Source organism: Arachis duranensis, chromosome 1 (genome assembly GCF_000817695.3).
Source record: "Arachis duranensis cultivar V14167 chromosome 1, aradu.V14167.gnm2.J7QH, whole genome shotgun sequence".
NCBI classification, from domain to species: Eukaryota; Viridiplantae; Streptophyta; class Magnoliopsida; order Fabales; family Fabaceae; genus Arachis; species Arachis duranensis.
The window spans coordinates 75,776,783-75,796,330 of NC_029772.3; the positions used below are offsets into that span (position 1 = coordinate 75,776,783).

A 19,548-nucleotide genomic window follows, 5' to 3' on the forward strand; every position below is an offset into this window, starting at 1 on the left:
GGTGCGTTGAACATTTCCACTGAGAGGATGGGAGGTAGCCACTGACAACGGTGAAACCCTTGCATACAGCTTGCCATGGAAGGAGCCTTGCGTGCTTGAAGAAGAAGACAGTAGGAAAGCAGAGATTCAGAAGATGGAGCATCTCCAAAATCTCAACCTATTCTCTATCACTGCAAAACAAGTACTCAATTCATGTTCTTTTACTTTTCACAATCAATCCTGATGATTTCTGATATCCTGACTAAGATTTACAAGATAACCATAGCTTGCTTCAAGCCGACAATCTCCGTGGGATCGACCCTTACTCACGTAAGGTATTACTTGGACGACCCAGTGCACTTGCTGGTTAGTTGTGCGGGATTGCAAAGTGTGATTGCAATTTCGTGCACCAAGTACCAACAGAAGAATAGGAAGTAGCAGACTCCAAGTCACTCTCGGTACTGTCTAGAGATTCGGTATGTTCCTCAAGAGAGGCCGAAGCACTAGATGTGTAATCAAACCGCCGTCTAGCTCGCCGAGTGTGTAACAAAGTTCTTTCAATCTCGGGATCAAAATCGGCTAAGCTAGAATTCGGTTGAGACCGAGTTATCAAACTTGAGAGTCATAGCACAAAAATAAAAGAAGCTAAACTATAGCTAAGTATTGAAAGCAAACAAACTATCTACAATATTCACATATTCACATAACCAATATCAAGGCATATGTTGCAACCATTCCCCAGCAACGGTGCCAAAAATTTGATCGGAGCACTCGTGGACTATGTCGGAAGAGAATTTCTCAATGAAGTTGCGTTGCAAGTATAGCTCTACCAACAACAATCCTCGAGGATCAAATTTAGAAAGGAATTGGTTGTCACAAGTTCAACCTCAATAAAATAACCGAAGTATTCAAACCTCGGGTCGTCTCACAAGGAATGGGAAAACATATGCTTCAACATTGGTTAGAAATCCGGGGTTGTAAGTCATGAGCAAGGAAGTAAACTAGGAATCTTAGCAAACAAGTAATCTTAAGGTGCAAGGAACTAATTCAAGTGACTAAGCAAGATGTGAGCAATTCCAAACTAAGAAGACAACATTCATTATAATTCTACTCTCAACTAAACAATAACTATAACTAAGACAAGGTAATCAAGATTTTGGATTTTCAAATAAGAATGATAGAAGCAACTCTTGGCTAGACATGGGAATTGGGGTCACCATCCTTGTCTAATAACCATATCTTGACAATTATGAGGAGCCAAAACCATTAAGTCTACTTCTATACTTGAAGTATGTTAAATGGTTTGGTCAACATCCACCCATAAGGTCTAACCTCACTACTAATTAACCTAGTAGTAGGTTAGTGTCAATGACTATCAAATTGACCACTAAGGGTTCCCAAATCATCAAATCTATTAGACCCAATGACTCAAGTTTACCCAATTCCCTTGGTCTAAGCCAAGAGTAAAAAGAACTACTCCATAATCAAGGTAAACAATTCATCAAACACATGGTAAGCATTAACAAAAGACATGTTCAAATTGAAATTAGATTGAAATTGACAAACACCCACTAACAAATATCAACATACAATCACTCAAACAACACAATTAATCATAGAAATCATCAATGTAACATTAACAAATCAAGATTCACAATATTCATGCAATGGGTATGAAGTAACAATTGACAAGAATCCATAAAACTAACACAAGATCTAAGCAAAATTGTACTAAGGAATTCAAATTTAACAATCAAAACTAGTAATTAACAAGATCCAATTCAAAACTCAACAAGGGAAGATCAAATTAAAGCTAGATCTAGAGAGGAACAAGAGTTTCTCTCTCTAGAAGAACAAAGAACCCAAAAAACTAGAAAATGTGTCTTAGTGAAAAATGATTGATCCCCCCTTCTCCCTAGCATCCTTGGGTCTTTTTCCATGCAGAAACAACTTGAATTTGGGCCTCATGAGCCTCAGAAATCACCAGGCACGATTTCCTTTAATGAGGTCAACTGCAGCTTCCCGCGCGTGCGTGCCATGCGTGCGTGCACACCAATTGCTTTTGTGATCCACGCGTACGTGCCCAGTGCGCATGCGCGTCGGTTGGAATTCTCTGGCCTGTGCGAATGCGTCCATCCATGCGAGCCGCTTCCAGTTATCCTCATCCACGCATGCGCGTAAAGTGCGCGTGCGCGTCGGTGCTGAAGTTCCCAAAATCCAAATCTTCATGTTCCTTCCTCTTGTGCATGCTTTCTTCCTCTCTTCTAGGCCATTCTTACCTTATTAATTCTGAAATTACTCAACAAATACATCATAGCATCGAATGGCAATAAAAAGGATCAAAATATAGCAATTCTAAGGCAAAATAAGCATGTTTTCCATCATGGAGCAATATTAGGAAGTGAACACAAAACCATGCATTTCTTGTGAATAAGTGCGAGAAATATTGACAAAAACCCCCCAAATTAAGCGCAAGATAAACCACAAAATTAGGGTTTATCAGGGCTCGAAGGTGTGGCACGCCAAGGATGCTAATGAAGGAGGGCGTGCCACTTGACGAGCTGGGCGTGGCACGCCAAGCCAGAATCAGAGAAGGCATGGCACGCCACTGAAGCGCCAGCCACACGCCAGCTGGGAGATCACGTTTATTGAGTTTTTTTCCCTTCAAATTGTATTTTTCTTTTCACTTTTGTATTTCTTTTATTTTCGGGGTTGGTAGTAGTATAAATAACCCCTAAAAAGTACTAAGAAAGGGGTTAAGTAGTTAGGAAGCTAAATTGTAGAAAATCGCTTTTAGGTTTACTTTTTACTTCATCATCTTCTTCATCTTGAGTACTTTTCTCTGAGCTATGAGTAGCTAAATTCCCTCTCATTGAGAGAGGGAGCTCTGTTGTACTTGATGGATTAATGATAGCAAATTTCTTCTTCTCTTCATCTTCTCTTTGATTTGCTAGAAGGAATTTCGTTCTTCATGCTTAGTGTTCAATTTTCTTGGAAAAGAGATTGAATGCAAAATGGGTTTCATGGGAACCTTGGAAAAGGAAACATGAAACCATGCTAGAAATTCCTTCTCACACTTGAGTAGGATCTGGGTTTTGGTGTTTGAATATGGTGACATAAAATCCTCCCTCTACTTGGACCTATGATGATGTGTGGTATAATCAGGGACCAAGCATCTCTCTCTTCATGAGAAATTAGACCAAGGAATTGGCTATTAATCAAGATCTGAGAGGTTGAGTCACCAAGGGATTGGGATTCAATCAATCATGATTGTCAAGAGGTCAATGAGTTGCATGATTGAAGAGGATATAAGCTGGATTTAATCCAAAGAGATAACATCTCCTTATCTCAATGAATTCTCCTATTCTCATCTTTCACCTTCTTTATAGCTTTCTTTTACATTCTGCAAATCCACATTCCTATTTACAATTAAGTCATTTAATCTTCTGCTCTTTACATTCTTGCCATTTCTATTTCAGCACTTTACTACTTTTCTTTACCTTTTGGCCATTTATATTTCTACCCATTTATAATTCTGCAATCACAATCTATTCTGTTTAGCTTGACTAATTCACTAATTGATAAAAATTGCTCAAATCTACCAATCTCTATGGATACGATCCCACTCCACTGTGGGTTATTACTTGACGATAATTTTGGTGCACTTGCCAAAAGAGCGGATTCATCATTTTTATATGGGGAGTGAATTCTGGTCATCACACACATGACCCTGTTTTCATCCCAAAGTTGATTTTTGAGTTTTAAAAGCCAAATTCCATACTTCTAAGCCTCCGATCTCACCCCTTGTGTTTTAAATTATTATGATATGCCTAGCAATGGGAAAGGAGCTAGGGCATGTGGTAACTTGTGAAAGAAGAAAGGGGAGAATTAATGATCAATGATGATTAAGATGAATGTATGAGATACGGAGGATGGCAATAGAAGTGCTTTATGTGCCATGAGCCGAAGGGATGTATTTGTTAACACATTGACTGGATATGGATTGAATTATGAGCCAGATGGCTGAGTTATTGCCACGTTACAGTGGAACCATTATTGATTATGGCTGAGTATAATTGCATATATGCTTATTGAATGAAAGGTGAATGTTGCACTTCCACTATCTGAGATACGAGTTTCCCTGGATGAAAGCAGTGGCTAGCCACCACATGCTCTAGGTGTAGACTTGATCCTCTGCTGACCCTATGTCGTAAGTATGGCCGGACACTGTGAAAGTTCGGGATGAGCTCGCCCCCGTGAATTAACACCAGTATGGGTGTTGTATGGATAAACACTAGTATGGGTATTGCATGATTATGATTATGATCATGTTTATGACTGAGAATAACTTGAGTTGGGGATGCACGACAAAGGGACAGTCCAATGGTTAGCTACCAGGACTTGTCAGGTTGGCTATATAACCAACAGATGATATCATCAGCCATTAGGACAAGCATACAACATATGCATATTATATGAATTGTTTGAGATTGCCTAATTGACTGCATATTACTTGTTAATTGTCTAAATGCCGTATTTGATTCCTATTTGTATATCTCTTGTTTGATATAACTGTGTTTGCCATATTATACTTCTGCTGGTGGTTAGAAGGTCTGAAGGTTTTGAAAAGGGAAGTATTAGTTAGACTGAAGATCTTTAGTTAGTTGCCATTTGTGATTTAGTCTGTTTATAAGCTTTGAATTATCTGTTGGAAGTTCTAGGATTACCTTTGGCTTTCCCAGGACATTACATGTTAGATATGTGGGCACCGTTACCATACTGAGAACCTCCGGTTCTCACCCATGCGGATTTTGTGATTTTCAGATGCAGGACGTGAGGCTTCTTGCTGAAGCATGCTGGAGACTTCTGGATTAACGAAGATCCTTGGTTCTCGGGACTCTATTTTGGGTTTATATGTTTTCCTTAGATACTTGTTATCTCCACTAAATAATACAAACTGTGATGACTCCTCTTAGAGGTGATTTTGGAGAAAAGGTTTTCTATATTTATGTCCCTTCGGGTTTTCTTGGGGTTTCTTATTTTATTTACATGTATATATTATATATATATAATCTCGCTTTAACTTATTCTTTTATTTGTTGCGCTATCGATCAGAGTGTTGTGCTTTCGAGTTACGATTTTGTTTTACCCCTTTTTTCTTCAAAGGCTCCTAGTTATAAACATTGTTTCCACTACTACGTATACTAAAATTTTTAATTTTGAGGTCGTAATGCCTTGCCATCTCTGAATTATAACTTAAGCATAAGACTCTGTATGGTAGGGTGCTACAGTGCAACATGGGGTTGCAAAAGGCGAGTGTAGAAATGAAGCTACAATTTGAAAAGTTAGAGTGTTTGAGGTTTGAGGCTTACAATAATGCCCGCATATACAAAGAAAGAACTAAAGCGGTGCATGATCGGCATATCATGCCGAAGGAATTTTGACTGGGTAATTTGGTGCTACTATACAATTCAAGATTGAGGTTGCTACCCAGAAAGCTCAAATCAAGAACGGATGGTCTGTATATTGTTGATAAAGTTGAACCCTATAGATTTTTTCACTTATGTCATCTCAAGTTATACCATCACACCAATCCAATGAGTGACAAAGAGGTGGAGATTTTCTTCTTGAATGATCCACCCGGAGCTTGCAAATGAAGTTATACCATCACACCAATCCAATGAGTGAAAAGTACGAGGTGGGAACAGCCCTCCATGGTATAATCTTCCATGTGTATAGTTCTTTTGCTTAATTTTCATCTATTTGGTTGAATTTCTTGAGTATTAGTCAGTTGGATTTGAACTAAAAGTGTTTTATGAGGTTTTCATTGTTGTTAGTTTGATTAGTTTGGTTTCTTTTGTTAGTGACATTGAATTATAGGTGTTTTATGATATTTTGCTTGCTTAGATATTGAAATTGCAATTATAGCTGCTCTTATACTTGTTAACAAAAAAAAAGAAAGACATGGATTGAACTAAATTATGTTTACCACTCACAAATAGATCGACAAGCTAAGGTATCAACTAAGAAATTAAGAGGATCCTGGAGATTATGGTAAAGCCCTATAGGAAAGATTGGAGCACTAGATTAGGGGATGCCTTGTGGGCCTACCGAACTGCCTATAAGACTCTAATAGGCATGAGTCCCTTCTGGTTGGTCTATGGCAAAGCTTGTCATCTCCCAGTTGAGATAGAGCATAAAGCCTATTGGGCAATTAAGGAGTGCAACATGGGGTTGCAAAAGGCAGGTGTAGAAAGGAAGCAACAATTGGAAGATTTAGAGTGTTTGAGGTTGGAGGCTTACGATAATACCCGCATATACAAAGAAAGAACTAAAGCGGTGTATGATCGGCATATCAAGAGGATGGAATTCCGAGTGGGATATTTGGTGCTACTATACAACTCAAGGTTGAGTTTGCTATCCAGAAAGTTCAGATCAAGATGGGATGGTCTGTATATTGTTGATAAAGTTGATCCTTATAGAGTTGTTCACTTACGTCATCTCAAGTTATACCATCATACCAATCCCAAGAGTGACAAGGGGGTGAAAATTTTCTTCTTGAAGGATCCGCTCGGAGCTTGCAAATGAAGTTCATACCCGTCCAACTTAAGAATGTTATAAAAAAGTGTTCGGTGGAAGACACCCCTCTATAGTATGATCTTCCTTGTGTATAGTTCTTTTACTTAATTTCCATCTCTTTGGTTGAATTTCTTGAGTATTAGTTTATTGGATTTGAACTATAAGTGTTTTATGAGGTTTTCATTGTTGTTAGTTTGATTAGTTTGGTTTCTTTTGTTAGTGACATTGAATTATAGGTGTTTTATGCTATTTTGCTTGCTTAGATGTTGAAATTGCTATTATAGCTGCTCTTATACTTGTTAACAAAAAAAAAAAGACGTGGATTGAACTAAATTATGTTTACTTGACTCTCCTTCATTTTTAGAGGATGACGAAGTAGGAATACTCATGCTAATTACCATATTTATGGTTAATTACAAGAATAGGAAGCCTAGTTCTCATCCTTAGCCAAGGCCCTTTAGATTAAGTGATTGTCAATCCCATTTGTTGACTTTAATTTCTTATTTCTTTTACTTTAAATTAATATTTCTTAGTCATATGACATTTTATTGTTATCATCTTAGTTACATACTTGTTAGATAGTCAATTACTTGCTTGATATTCCTAACACTTCCATTTTAATTGTTAATTGTTAATTCCTTTTGAATTCTAGTCACTTTACTTTTTCCACAAGAAACTCAAAACCCCCAAAATTTCCTAATCAATGATGTGTATTCAATTGCATGATCTAAAGAAAACTACCTGGGATCATACTCCTGGTAATTGATTTAATTCTTGCGACACTCTTCTAAACTTTGATTGAGGGTCACTTGTCGGTTTATACTATAGTTGCGACATTCAAGTTTGATAACCTTTGGATTTTCTAAATCGACATTTATCCTCTGTCAAGTTTTTTGCGCCGTTGTTGGGAACTTGCATATGTGTGCCATATTGTTGGTTGGTGTGAATATGTTCATATGTGAATAGTTACTTTTCAATTGTTTCTTGGTTCTTGATTACTAGTTAGGATTTATAGTATTAGTAATTGGTAGCTACCTTTCTTTAATATTCACTTTTTTCACTATAAATGCATGAACTCTATGTTTTCTCTATTGAATGACATGTTCATTACCGGATCCGAGCTTAGTCCCATTTGATTCTGAGATTGAAAGAACTTTATTACACATTAGGCTCACATTTTTACAACAAAAGACTGGCAACAATAATGCAGAAGTATGGTATTATTCATAAGGTGGCCACAGCTTACCACTCACAAATAGATCGACAAGCTAAGGTATCTAACTAAGAAAATAAGAGGATCCTAGAGATTATGGTAAAGCCCTATAGGAAAGATTGGAGCACTAGATTAGGGAATGCCTTGTGGACCTACCGAACTGCCTATAAGACTCTAATAGGCATGAGTCCCTTCTGGTTGGTCTATGACAATGCTTGTCATCTCTCGGTTGAGATAGAGCACAAAGCCTATTGGGCAATTAAGGAGTGCAACATGAGGTTGCAAAAGGCAGGTGTAGAAAGGAAGCAACAATTGGAAGATTTAGAGTGTTTGAGGTTGGAGGCTTACGATAATACCCGCATATACAAAGAAAGAACTAAAGCAGTGTATGATCGGCATATCAAGAGGATAGAATTCTGAGTGGGATATTTGGTGCTACTATACAACTCAAGGTTGAGTTTGCTATCCAGAAAGTTCAGATCAAGATGGGATGGTCTGTATATTGTTGATAAAGTTGAGCCTTATGGAGTTGTTCACTTACGTCATCTCAAGTTATACCATCATACCAATCCCAAGAGTGACAAGGGGGTGAAAATTTTCTTCTTGAAGGATCCACTCAGAGCTTGCAAATGAAGTTCATACCCGTCCAACTTAAGAACGTTATAGAAAAGTGTTTGGTGGAAGACACCCCTCTATGGTATGATCTTCCTTGTGTATAATTCTTTACTTAATTTCCATCTCTTTGGTTGAATTTCTTGAGTATTAGTTTATTGGATTTGAACTATAAGTGTTTTATGAGGTTTTCATTATTGTTAATTTTATTAGTTTGGTTTCTTTTCTTAGTGACATTGAATTATAGGTGTTTTATGCTATTTTCCATGCTTAGATGTTGAAATTGCTATTATAGCTACTCTTATAGTTCTTAAAAAAAAGAAAAAAAGAAAGAAAGAAGTAGATTGAAATCAATTGTGCTTACTTGATTTTCCTTCATTGTTAGAGTATGACAAAGTAGGAATACTCTTGCTAATCACTATATTGTGGTTAATAACATGAATAGGAAGCCTAACTCTCACCCTTAGCCGAGGCTCTTTAGATTAAGTGATTGTCAATCCCTTTTGTTGACTTTAGTTTCTTAATTCTTTTACTTTAAATTCATATTTTAGTCCTATGCCATTTTATTGTTATCATCTTAGTTACATGCTTGTTAGACAGTTAATTACTTGCTTGATATTCCTAACTCTTCCATTTTAATTGTTAATTGTTAATTGCTTTTGAATTTTAGTTACTTTACTTTTCTTGCAAGCAATTTAAAACTCCCAAATTTCTTAATCAATGATGTGCATTCAATTGCAAGTCCTAGGAAAAACGACCCAGGATCCTACTCCTAGTAATTTTATTCTTGTGACACTCTTCTAAACTTTGATTGAAGATCACTTGTTGGTTTAGATTATACTTGCGATATTCAAGTTTGAAAACCTTTGGATTTTCTAAACCGGTATTAATCATCCGTCAGTGGAAACTCTATCGGTAAACTTTTTTAGGGTTCCCAAATAAATCGAGGATATTGGCACGGTTTAAAAATGTGACCATTGAAAAACAAATTAGCCACGCTTTAAAAGCGTATCTATTTCTCCATGACACGCTTTTGAAGTATGACAAAAAAAAGCATGACCAAATTACTATTCAGTGGCCACCCTCATAAAAGTGTGGCGAAATCCCTCTATGGCCATACATTTGAAGCGTGACAAAAAAAAGCATCGCCAAATCACAAATAAGTGGTCACCCTCATAAAAACGCGGTCATTGACCAATTTTGGCCATGCTTTAAAAGCATGGCAGGCAAAAAGTGTGCCAATAGGCCTTTTTTCTTGTAGGGGTGGCTCCAGCAACTCTTTCGTCGCAGATATGGGATGGTGCAAGGAGAGGAGGGAGGCAGCATCACGAGGCGTCTGTTGCAGCGGCGGTGCTGACACAACAATGGCGAGAGAAAAGGGGCAAACAAAGAGACGGAGAAGTGAGGGCAGAGAGAGAGAAGATTTTGAAATGAAGGGAGAAAGGGTTCACAGTTCGAATTTAGGGCACGATTATCGTCGGATATACTGTCAGATAACTCCAACGGTAACGTGGTGTAGATCACCAAAACACAGCATTTCACTAAAGGTGTCTACCGTCGAATTTTTTTACGGTAAATCTGACGCTACATTTGGCGCCTATTCTTATTTTTCCGCCAAATATTATCGGTGACTTTACCGTCAAAAGAGGCTATCTGCCGGTAATTATTTGGCATGACGAATCCCACAACAAATCCATTGCTAAATCCGTGGGTAAAGCCGATGCTAACGTGCGACGCTAAATTCGACGTACTCAGCGCATTTCTTGTAGTGCGACAGGTCAAGGACTAATCTGTCATGGATCAAAGCTCCATTTAAGGGTCTGTCGTTTGTCAATGGATTACTGTATGCACAAGGTAGGATTTAAACCACTGACACTTATTTAAACAGACGAACAAGATTACCATTCGACTAATATAATTTAGCCCACTTAAATCTTTTAGGTTCTTACTTCTTTGCTTAATTAAAATTTTAAAAATAAAATAAAAAGTTATTGATTACCTTAATTTTTTTTCTTAATTTTCAATAACCTTGTATACATATTTTCATGAATAGTAGTAAATGTCTAATTTTTTTATAATATTTGCTATAATATAGAAAGAGGGATATTTTAAAATAGAAAAAAATACTGTAACAAAGAAGAATCTATTACGATAAGAACAATAATGAATGACCATGGATGGCTCACATTTTCCATACTGAAGTTCATTATTACCAAAGTCCTTGTATTTAATAATAGTGGAATAAGGTGGCCTCCTTACTTGTATATATAGAGGCTAAACCTCAGTACGTAAAACAATACAAAATATAGCAATAAAATAATCTTTATTCTCTCTCCCTCTTATATTATTCTCTTTTATACTTTACTACAATATAATTAAATATATCTATTAATATAGTAATTCTAGTAAACATTACTATTAGAGTTATCAAGTTATATTTCATATTTTATATTTGTTACCTCTTATTTATTTATTTATTTATTTAGTTATTCTACAACAAGTTATCAGCACGAGACTCTGATCAAATTTTTAAGAAGATTCAGGTAACAATTTTTCATTATGTCAAAACTCTCTCATCTTGAATTCAATGCTCTTGATATATCTGAAAATAATTATTTATCATGGATACTAGATGCTGAAATTCATCTTGATTCAATGGATCTTGGAGATACCATTAAGGCTGAAAATAATACATCCCAGAAGGATAAAGCCAAAGCCATGATTTTTATTCGTCGTCATCTTGACGAAGGATTGAAAATGAATATCTCACATTAAAAGATCCTACAGATCTTTGGAAAGACCTTGAAGAAAGGTATAATCATCAAAAAATGGTGATACTTCCTCAACCACGATATGAATGGACGCACTTGCGTCTACAAGATTTTAAATCTATAAATGAATATAATTCTGCAATGTTTCGAATCACCTCACGAATGAAATTATGTGGGAAAAAAATAACTGATCATGATATGTTGGAGAAAACTTTCTCAACCTTCCATGCCTCGAATGTGCTCCTACAGCAGCAGTATCGAGAAAAAGGGTTTAAAAAATATTCTGAGTTAATTTCTTGTCTTCTTGTTGCTGAACGCAACAATGAGTTGCTATTGAAAAATCATGAAGCGCACCCAGCTAGTGCCGCCCCATTTTCTGAAGTAAATGTGGCAAATTACCCCAAAAGAGGTAAATGGCAAAGTTTCAATAACAAGAAAAATTATGGAAGGAAAAGGAATTATATTCAAAAAAGAGGATCTCACCAGAAGTGGGATAAAGAAAGAAATATCAGGCAGAATAAATCAACAGAGGATAAGTGTTTCCATTATAGTGGAAAGGGCCATTGGTCACGTACCCCAAGGAACCTAGTCGATCTTTACCAGGCATCTTTGAAAAAGGACGACAAGGGAAAAGAGTCAAATTTCGTTTCAAATGATGCTGAAAATTCCACCACCCATTATGATGTATCTAATTTCTTTGAGGATCCTGAAGAAAATATTGGTCATTTGATCAATGATGGAATAGTTTAAAGTGTGAGATTGTTAAGTATTCATGTAAATAAATAATGTAAAGAACTTATTGTTAAGTTTTATTTTGTATGTATTTAAGTTTCAAATATGATGTATATAAATAATAAAATATTAATTTTTATGAATTTTGAAATTATTAAATGTGTCAAGTTTTAAAATAAAAATTTTAGTATATGACATTATTTTTATGAATAGTGTTTCTTAGAAAAATAATTTCGATCAAGTATTTAATTTAACTATGCATACTACTCATTTTATTATTATTTGTCTTTGAAGAGAATGGCAAGGATATGTAATGAAGATGTATGCCTTGCGGATAGTGCAAGTTCGCACACTATTCTCAAAAGTGATATATATTTTACCCATCTTGTGCCAAAAGAAGAATGTGTTAATACTATTATTGGCTCAGGCAATGTAATTGACGGCTCTAGAAGAGCTATAATTTTGTTTCCCAGAGGAACAAAATTCATAATAAATAATGCACTGTTGTCTACCAAGTCTCGAAGAAACTTGTTGAGCTTTAAAGATATTCGCCGAAATGGATATCATATTGAGACTATGAATGAGGGACGTCAATGAGCACTTATGTATCACAACTCATGATTCAAATAAGAAAGTTATATTAGAAAAATTATCCTCACTTTCATCTGGGTTATATTATACCAAGATTAGTGCAATTGAATCACATGTCATTGTAAACCAGAAGTTTACTAGCCCAAATTATTTCATAACTTGGCACGACCTATTGGGTCATCCGGAAACAACCATGATGAGGAGAATTATTGAAAATTCTCATGGATATTCACTAAAGAACCAGAAGATTCTTAAAACTAGTGAATTTTGTTGTGCTGCATGTTCTCAGAGAAAGTTAATATTAAGGCCATCACTAGTAAAGATTGGATTTGAGTCCCCTAAATTCCTAGAAAGGATTCAAGGTGATATATGTGGATCTTTTAGATATTTTATAGTCCTAATAGACGCATCTTCGAGATGGTCACATGTGTACTTATTGTCTTCTCGCAACCTGGCATTTGCGAGATTACTAGCTCAAATTATTCGATTAAAAGCACAATTTCCAGAAAATACAATCAAAGCAATTCGCCTTGATAATGCTGGTGAATTTACTTCACAAGCTTTTGATGCTTATTGAATGGCTAATGGAATAAGTGTTGAACATCCAGTAGCTTATGTTCACACACAAAATGGGTTAGCAGAATCACTTATTAAATGCCTCCAATTAATTGCTAGACCCTTACTTATGAGAACAAATCTCCCAACCTCGGTTTAGGGGCATGCTGTTTTACATGCCGCAGCACTTATTCGTTTGAGGCCAACGAATTACCATCAGTTCTCTCCTATGCAATTAGCTTTTGGCCAGCAGCCAAATGTCTCTCATTTAAGAATATTTGGGTGTGCGATATATGTTCCCATTGCACCACCTAATCGCACTAAAATGGGACCCTAAAGGAAATTGGGGATATTTGTTGGATATGATTCTCCCTCTATAGTGAGGCATCTTGAGATACAAACTGGAGATGTATTTAAAGCCCGGTTTGTGGATTATCATTTTGATGAATCAAAATTTTTAACATTAGGGGGAGAGAATAAGCTTCCTGAAAAGGAACTTAATTGGAATGCATCATCGTTGATGCATTTAGATCCTCGATCAGGGCAATGTGAACTTGAAGTTCAAAAGATTATACATTTGCAAAGAATAGAAAATGAATTGCCTGATGCATTTTTTTATACAAAGAGGATAACCAAGTCATATATACCAACGGAAAAGACTCCAATTCGAATTGATGTCCTAGTTGGACAAATTGCCACCGAAGCAAATACACGCCAGAAGCGTGGCAGGCCTGTCGGTTCCAAAGACAAAAATCCTCGAAAGAGAAAAGAGGTAAATAATATTCCTGTTGAAAAAGACATAGTAGAGACATCTACAGTTGTCCAAAATTCTGATATAGTGTTAATTCCAGAAGACGTTCAGGTACCTAAAAATTATGAAAATGACGAGATCTCGATAAATTATGTCTTTACAGGAAAGAAATGGGACTGAAATAAGACAATTGTCAATGAAATATTTGCATATAACGTGGCATTAAATATCATACATGAAAGTAAGGATCTTGAGCCAAGATTAGTCGAAGAATGTCGACTAAGGAATGATTGGCCAAAATGGAAAGAAGCCATGAAGGCTAAGTTAGACTCACTTGCAAAACGTGAAGTCTTTGGACCTGTAGTCCGTACACCAGAAGATGTAAAACTTGTTGGATACCGGTGGGTATTTGTGAGAAAACGAAATGAGAAAAATGAAGTTGTGCGCTAAAAAGCCCGACTTGTGGCACAAGGTTTTTCACAAAGGCCCGATATAGATTATGAAGAAACGTATTCCCCTGTAGTGGATGCGATAACATTGCGTTATTTGGTCAGTTTATCTGCATATCATAAACTACATATGCATTTAATGGATGTGGTAACAGCTTATTTGTACGGCTCATTAAATCGGGATATCTATATGAAAGTCCCTTAAGGACTAAAGATATCTAAATCATCCAATGAATATTTGCAAGGGTTATACTCAGTTAAATTGCAAAGATCTTTATATGGTCTAAAGCAATCTGGATGAATGTGGTATAATCGTCTTACTGAGTATCTGGCCAAAAACGGATTTAAGAATTATGATATCTACCCGTGTGTTTTCATAAAGAAATCTGCATCTGGATTCATTATAATTGCTGTGTACATTGATGATTTAAATATTATTGGGACTCCTGAAGAGATTCCAACAACTATAAAAACTCTAAAAGAAGAGTTTGAGATGAAAGATCTTGGAAGGACTAAATTTTGTCTTGGCCTGCAGATCGAGCATATAAAAAATGGGATCTTTATTCATCAAACAACATACACATAAAAGATCTTGAAAAGATTTTATATGGATAAGTCACATCCATTAAGTACCCCAATGATCGTAAGATCTTTGGATGTGAAAAAGGATCAATTCCGTCCTAAAGAAGAAAATGAAGATATCATTGGTCCTAAAGTACCATATCTTAGTGCCATTGGAGCACTAATGTATCTTGCTAACAATACACGACCTGACATATCATTCGCGGTGAATTTACTAGCAAGGTATAGTTCCTCTTCAACCAGAAGACATTGGAGTGGAATCAAGCAAATCTTTCGATATCTTCATGGAACGGTTGATATGGGATTGTTTTATCCCTATGGATCCAAGTCACAACTAGTTGGCTATGCAGATGCCGGGTACTTGTCTGATCCACATAAAGTGAGATCTCAAACAGGATACCTATTCACATATGGTGGTTCAGCTATATCATGGATGTCCACGAAACAGACGATAGCAGCAACCTCCTCTAATCATGCTGAAATACTGGCGATTCATGAAGCTAGTCGCGAGTGTTTTTAGCTCAGAAGTTTGATTCAATATATTCTGTCATCATGTGGACTGATTGATCATAAGATAGCTCCAACTGTCCTGTTTGAAGATAATACAGCATGCATTACTCAACTTAAGGGTGGATACATCAAAGGTGATAGAACAAATTATTTCTCCCAAATTCTTCTTCACTCGTGATCTTCAAAATCAAGGAACAATTGATGTCCAACAGATCCGCTCAAGTGACAATCTGGGAGATTTATTTACTAAGTCACTTCCAAAATCCTCCTTTGAAAGATTGGTACATGAGATTGGGATGCGCCGATTTCGAAACATTAAATGATGTCGGCAAGAGGGGGAGACTGTACTCTTTTTTCCTTGGTCAGGTTTTTTCCATTGGATTTTTCTTGACAAGGTTTTTAATGAGGCAGTCCCCATCAGAAGATTTTGTACTCTTTTTCCTTCACTAAAGTTTTTTTCCATTGGGTTTTTCTTTAGTAAGATTTTAACGAGGCATAATCCTAAATGGTCATTCAAGGGGGAGTGTTACGATAAGAACAACAATGAATGACCATGGATGGCTCACATTTTCCATACTGAAGTTCATTATTACCAAAGTCCTTGTATTTAATAATAGTGGAATAAGATGACCTCCTTACTTGTATATATAAAGGCTAAAACCTCAGTACGTAAAATAACACAAAATATAGCAATAAAATAATCTTCATTTTTTCTCTCTCTTATATTATTTTTTTTTATACTTTACCACAATATAATTAAATATATCTATTAATATAATAAGTCTAATAAACATTACTATTAGAATTATCAAGTTATATTTCATATTTTATATTTGTTACCTCTTCTTTATTTATTTAGTTATTCTACATCAGAATCATCGTTTTATATGCAATACGAAGTTCCCATTCACTTTGTACTTTGATAAAATATATTGCTTCTAATTGGCTGTGGGATCCGAAGCTATATTTATAGGGCGGAAGGTGCTATAGAAAAAGAATGTTTTGATTTGGAAGGAAAGCTTTAAGGATAGAATCGAGATATAACAGAAAATAAGTTTCATGGTGGGGTTTGATTGGATTGGAGATAGATAGCTAAATTGACTACACGCATGACGAGGGATGTATAATATAGTTTTGATTGAAACTAATCAGATAATAAAATAGGAAATGAAACAAGTAGTTCGGATGAAGGGAATAGAGAAGTATCTAGCTCTAGTGTACAAATATTTAAAATTTGAGAGTATAAGAGAATTCGTCCCCCCAAAAAAATGTGATTTGTCCCTTTACATACTCTTTTTTTAAAAAATAAAAAATAAAAATAAAAAACACTTTGTGTGATACTTTGGCTTTTATCAGAGCTTTTATTTGATTTCGAAGAAAAGAAAAAGAAACAAAGGAAAGGAACAAAGCATTGCAAGTTTACCAGTAGTGCTAGTAGAAAAAGATACTTAGCTTGAGGATGAAGGTTGTTAGCTTTGCAAGTAATTGCATCCCATGATTAATATACATGAATGATATTTAAGTTTAGGAATAAAAACTTTTCCACTATTTTTTGTTTTCATCTGATCTCCTTTATATATAATAATAGATCGTTAAATTTGCAATATCCCAATAATACCATGTATGTACTCTTTTAGCTTTAGTATTGGGAGTTTTATGTTTTGCATGTGATTCTGGTGGGAGATGGATTTTTTTTGTGATATTTTGTAATTACTAGTTGCTTATTTTGAATTTGGATTTTTTAAAATGAAAAAAATTAATAAAATAAAAAAAATTAATTATTATTAATTTTGTAACTTCTATAAAATAAAATATGTACTTCAGCCTCTTAATTTAAGAATTATTAACTTTTTACTTTACTATTTTATTAATTTTTTTATTTTAAAAAATATTGATGCGCTTGTTTTTCTCCCACTAGGATCAAGAGTCTTGCATCAATTATCAACAAAAACAAATGCATGTACTACTCTTTAGTTGGCCAGTATGTCATTTTTGGCTCTAAAATAGTAGTGTTGGATTATTGTCTTTTAAATATGAAAAACATAGTTAAAAGATACACTTTTTTTAACTTATTTGAAGATGATGCAAAAAAGCATGATAGTTTAATTCAAATACCAATTTCATCTTCAAATTATAACCATTATTTTTCTTCCATCACTGATTTTCAAACATTGCTTATCCCAAATTAGTACTATCAACTGTAATTCAACCATCATTTCAACATTTTTTTTATTAAATGAAACAGGTTGAAATAACTCAAATAAGTGAAAAGAAAGTAAACGAATGTGAGAGAGAGTGGTGAGGGTTAAGGTGGCAAGGACAAAGACAGAAGCGACAACGCGGTGAAGACAGTGCAGATTATTTGAGCAATGCAACGATGGTGGGTAGCATGACGATAGATTTGACACAAATATTGACAAGCTAGGCGGGAGAAGGGAGAGAGGAGAGGCAATAGTAGCGGTGGTGACAATAATTTAGTGAAGGGCGGATGGAGAAAAGAGGAGTAAGAGAGAAAGGAAAAGGAGATTTTATTTAATTATAAAAATTATGTTTGGACCATTAAATAGTTTCATAATAAAACATGTTTTTTAAATTTTTTTAATAATTATTAAATAATTTTTTTATTTTAATTACAAATTAATTTCATATATTTTATTTAATTATAAAAATTATTTTTTAATTTATAAATAATTATTTTATCATAAATTTATCATGTTTATTAATAATCAAAAACAAAAATAATAACGAATTAGATCTTCCATTGATTTTAATAAATTTTTTTGCTATTCCAATCGATTAAAAAATTGTATATGATCCGTGAAGTTCGTGATAAACCATAAAATTATGTTTCCTTAAAATTCAATCGATTGGATTATCAAACTAATCGATTGAATTACAGTTTATCACAAAATCGATTGAAAATTATAAGGCATCCTAATTTTCGCATAAATCAATCGATAATCGATTGAACGATGAAATTTTTGTGATAAGGGACATTGGAATTTGAACCCGCAACAACCGAGTTCTGAATTTTCAATGTGAGTTTCGAATGCTGCGAGTCTAGCCAAGATGAAATCAAATAAATGGGGGCTGTTGCCGCGTTTTACATTTAAAAAAGGAAATAATGCGACCTTATTGATCGGGCAAATCCCTTTAAACCTGAACCACCAATCACATTAACGTCTTCTACGTGAAACGAAAATAGAAAGATTATTTTGAAGAAGTGTGTGGTTAAAGGGTGGAAGTGTGTGGTTAAAGGGTGGAACTGATTAAGCTAAATAGCCAATGGCAATAATACACAATTAATATCAAGGGATTTTAATCAGAGTTTGAGGCTTTTGAGCATGAAATTAGCCTCTCTTCCAATATGCGTGCCTCCAACTCCGAGCTCCACTGAACATGCCGAGTAGCTACAAAAATAATACGAACGTCATATATTTTTGGTTAATTTGTATTGGTTACTAAATATTTTCGACATTTTTGAATCGCCAATTTTAAAAATTGGAATTGAAGTAGAAAATGGATCAAAAATTGGTTTGTTGAACTGAATGGAAACCTAACCGATTTTCCAAAAAATTTTCAAAATGAAAAATTTTCAGACGAAAAATTGGAAGATAACTCTGATGCGAAAAAATTTTCCTCTTTAGTGTCTCAAAAAAGGAAAAACACCATGAAAGCTTGAAACTGGAAGCTCAGGCTGCCATTTTCTCCTTTTTCAACCGCAAGTAGTCCCTTTTCTATACAATCGCCTCATTCCATTCTGCTCTCTTGCAGTGGACAAAGGAGGTGGCGGCAAAGAGGGAGTTAAAGAGGGAGAAGGAAAGAGACTATAAATTGAAAGAGGTTTGCTGCCATAAAGGAAGATGTGGTTTTTAGTTTCGATTTCCTCTTCTGGAGGATTAAATGAGGGCACAGATTTGGTGCACAACCTATGTTGTGTCACCAACCGCCTGAAAACGATGAAAATTTTTGTGATAGAATGTAATTTAATCGGTTGAATTTTAAGAAAACACGATTTTACGGTTTATCACGAACGTCACGGATTAAATATAATTTTTCAATCGATTGAAATAGTCAAAAAATTTATTAGGATCAATGAAAAATCTAATTTGTTATTATTTTTGTTTTTGATTGTTAATAAATATGATAGATTTATGATAAAATAATTATTTATAAAATAAAATATAATTTTTATAATTAAATAAAATATACAGAATTAATTTA

General features: G+C 34.9%; 2 protein-coding genes across 2 annotated transcripts; both read left to right on the forward strand.

Moving 5' to 3' along the window:
- The first annotated feature begins 6,030 nt into the window (after positions 1-6,030).
- Positions 6,031-6,567, forward strand: LOC107491610 (uncharacterized). The gene has a single exon (XM_016112495.1). The coding sequence runs from the start codon at positions 6,031-6,033 to the stop codon at positions 6,565-6,567; it is 537 nt and encodes a 178-aa protein (XP_015967981.1).
- A 1,300-nt stretch (positions 6,568-7,867) lies between these two features.
- Positions 7,868-8,191, forward strand: LOC107491601 (uncharacterized). Its single transcript, XM_016112484.1, has one exon. The coding sequence runs from the start codon at positions 7,868-7,870 to the stop codon at positions 8,189-8,191; it is 324 nt and encodes a 107-aa protein (XP_015967970.1).
- The last annotated feature ends 11,357 nt before the right edge of the window (positions 8,192-19,548 follow it).

What these genes read in the sequence shown, in the direction of transcription:
- LOC107491610 (XM_016112495.1), top strand. Translation starts at nt 6,031, where the DNA reads ATGGTAAAGCCCTATAGGAAAGATTGGAGCACTAGATTAGGGGATGCC.
- LOC107491601 (XM_016112484.1), top strand. Translation starts at nt 7,868, where the DNA reads ATGGTAAAGCCCTATAGGAAAGATTGGAGCACTAGATTAGGGAATGCC.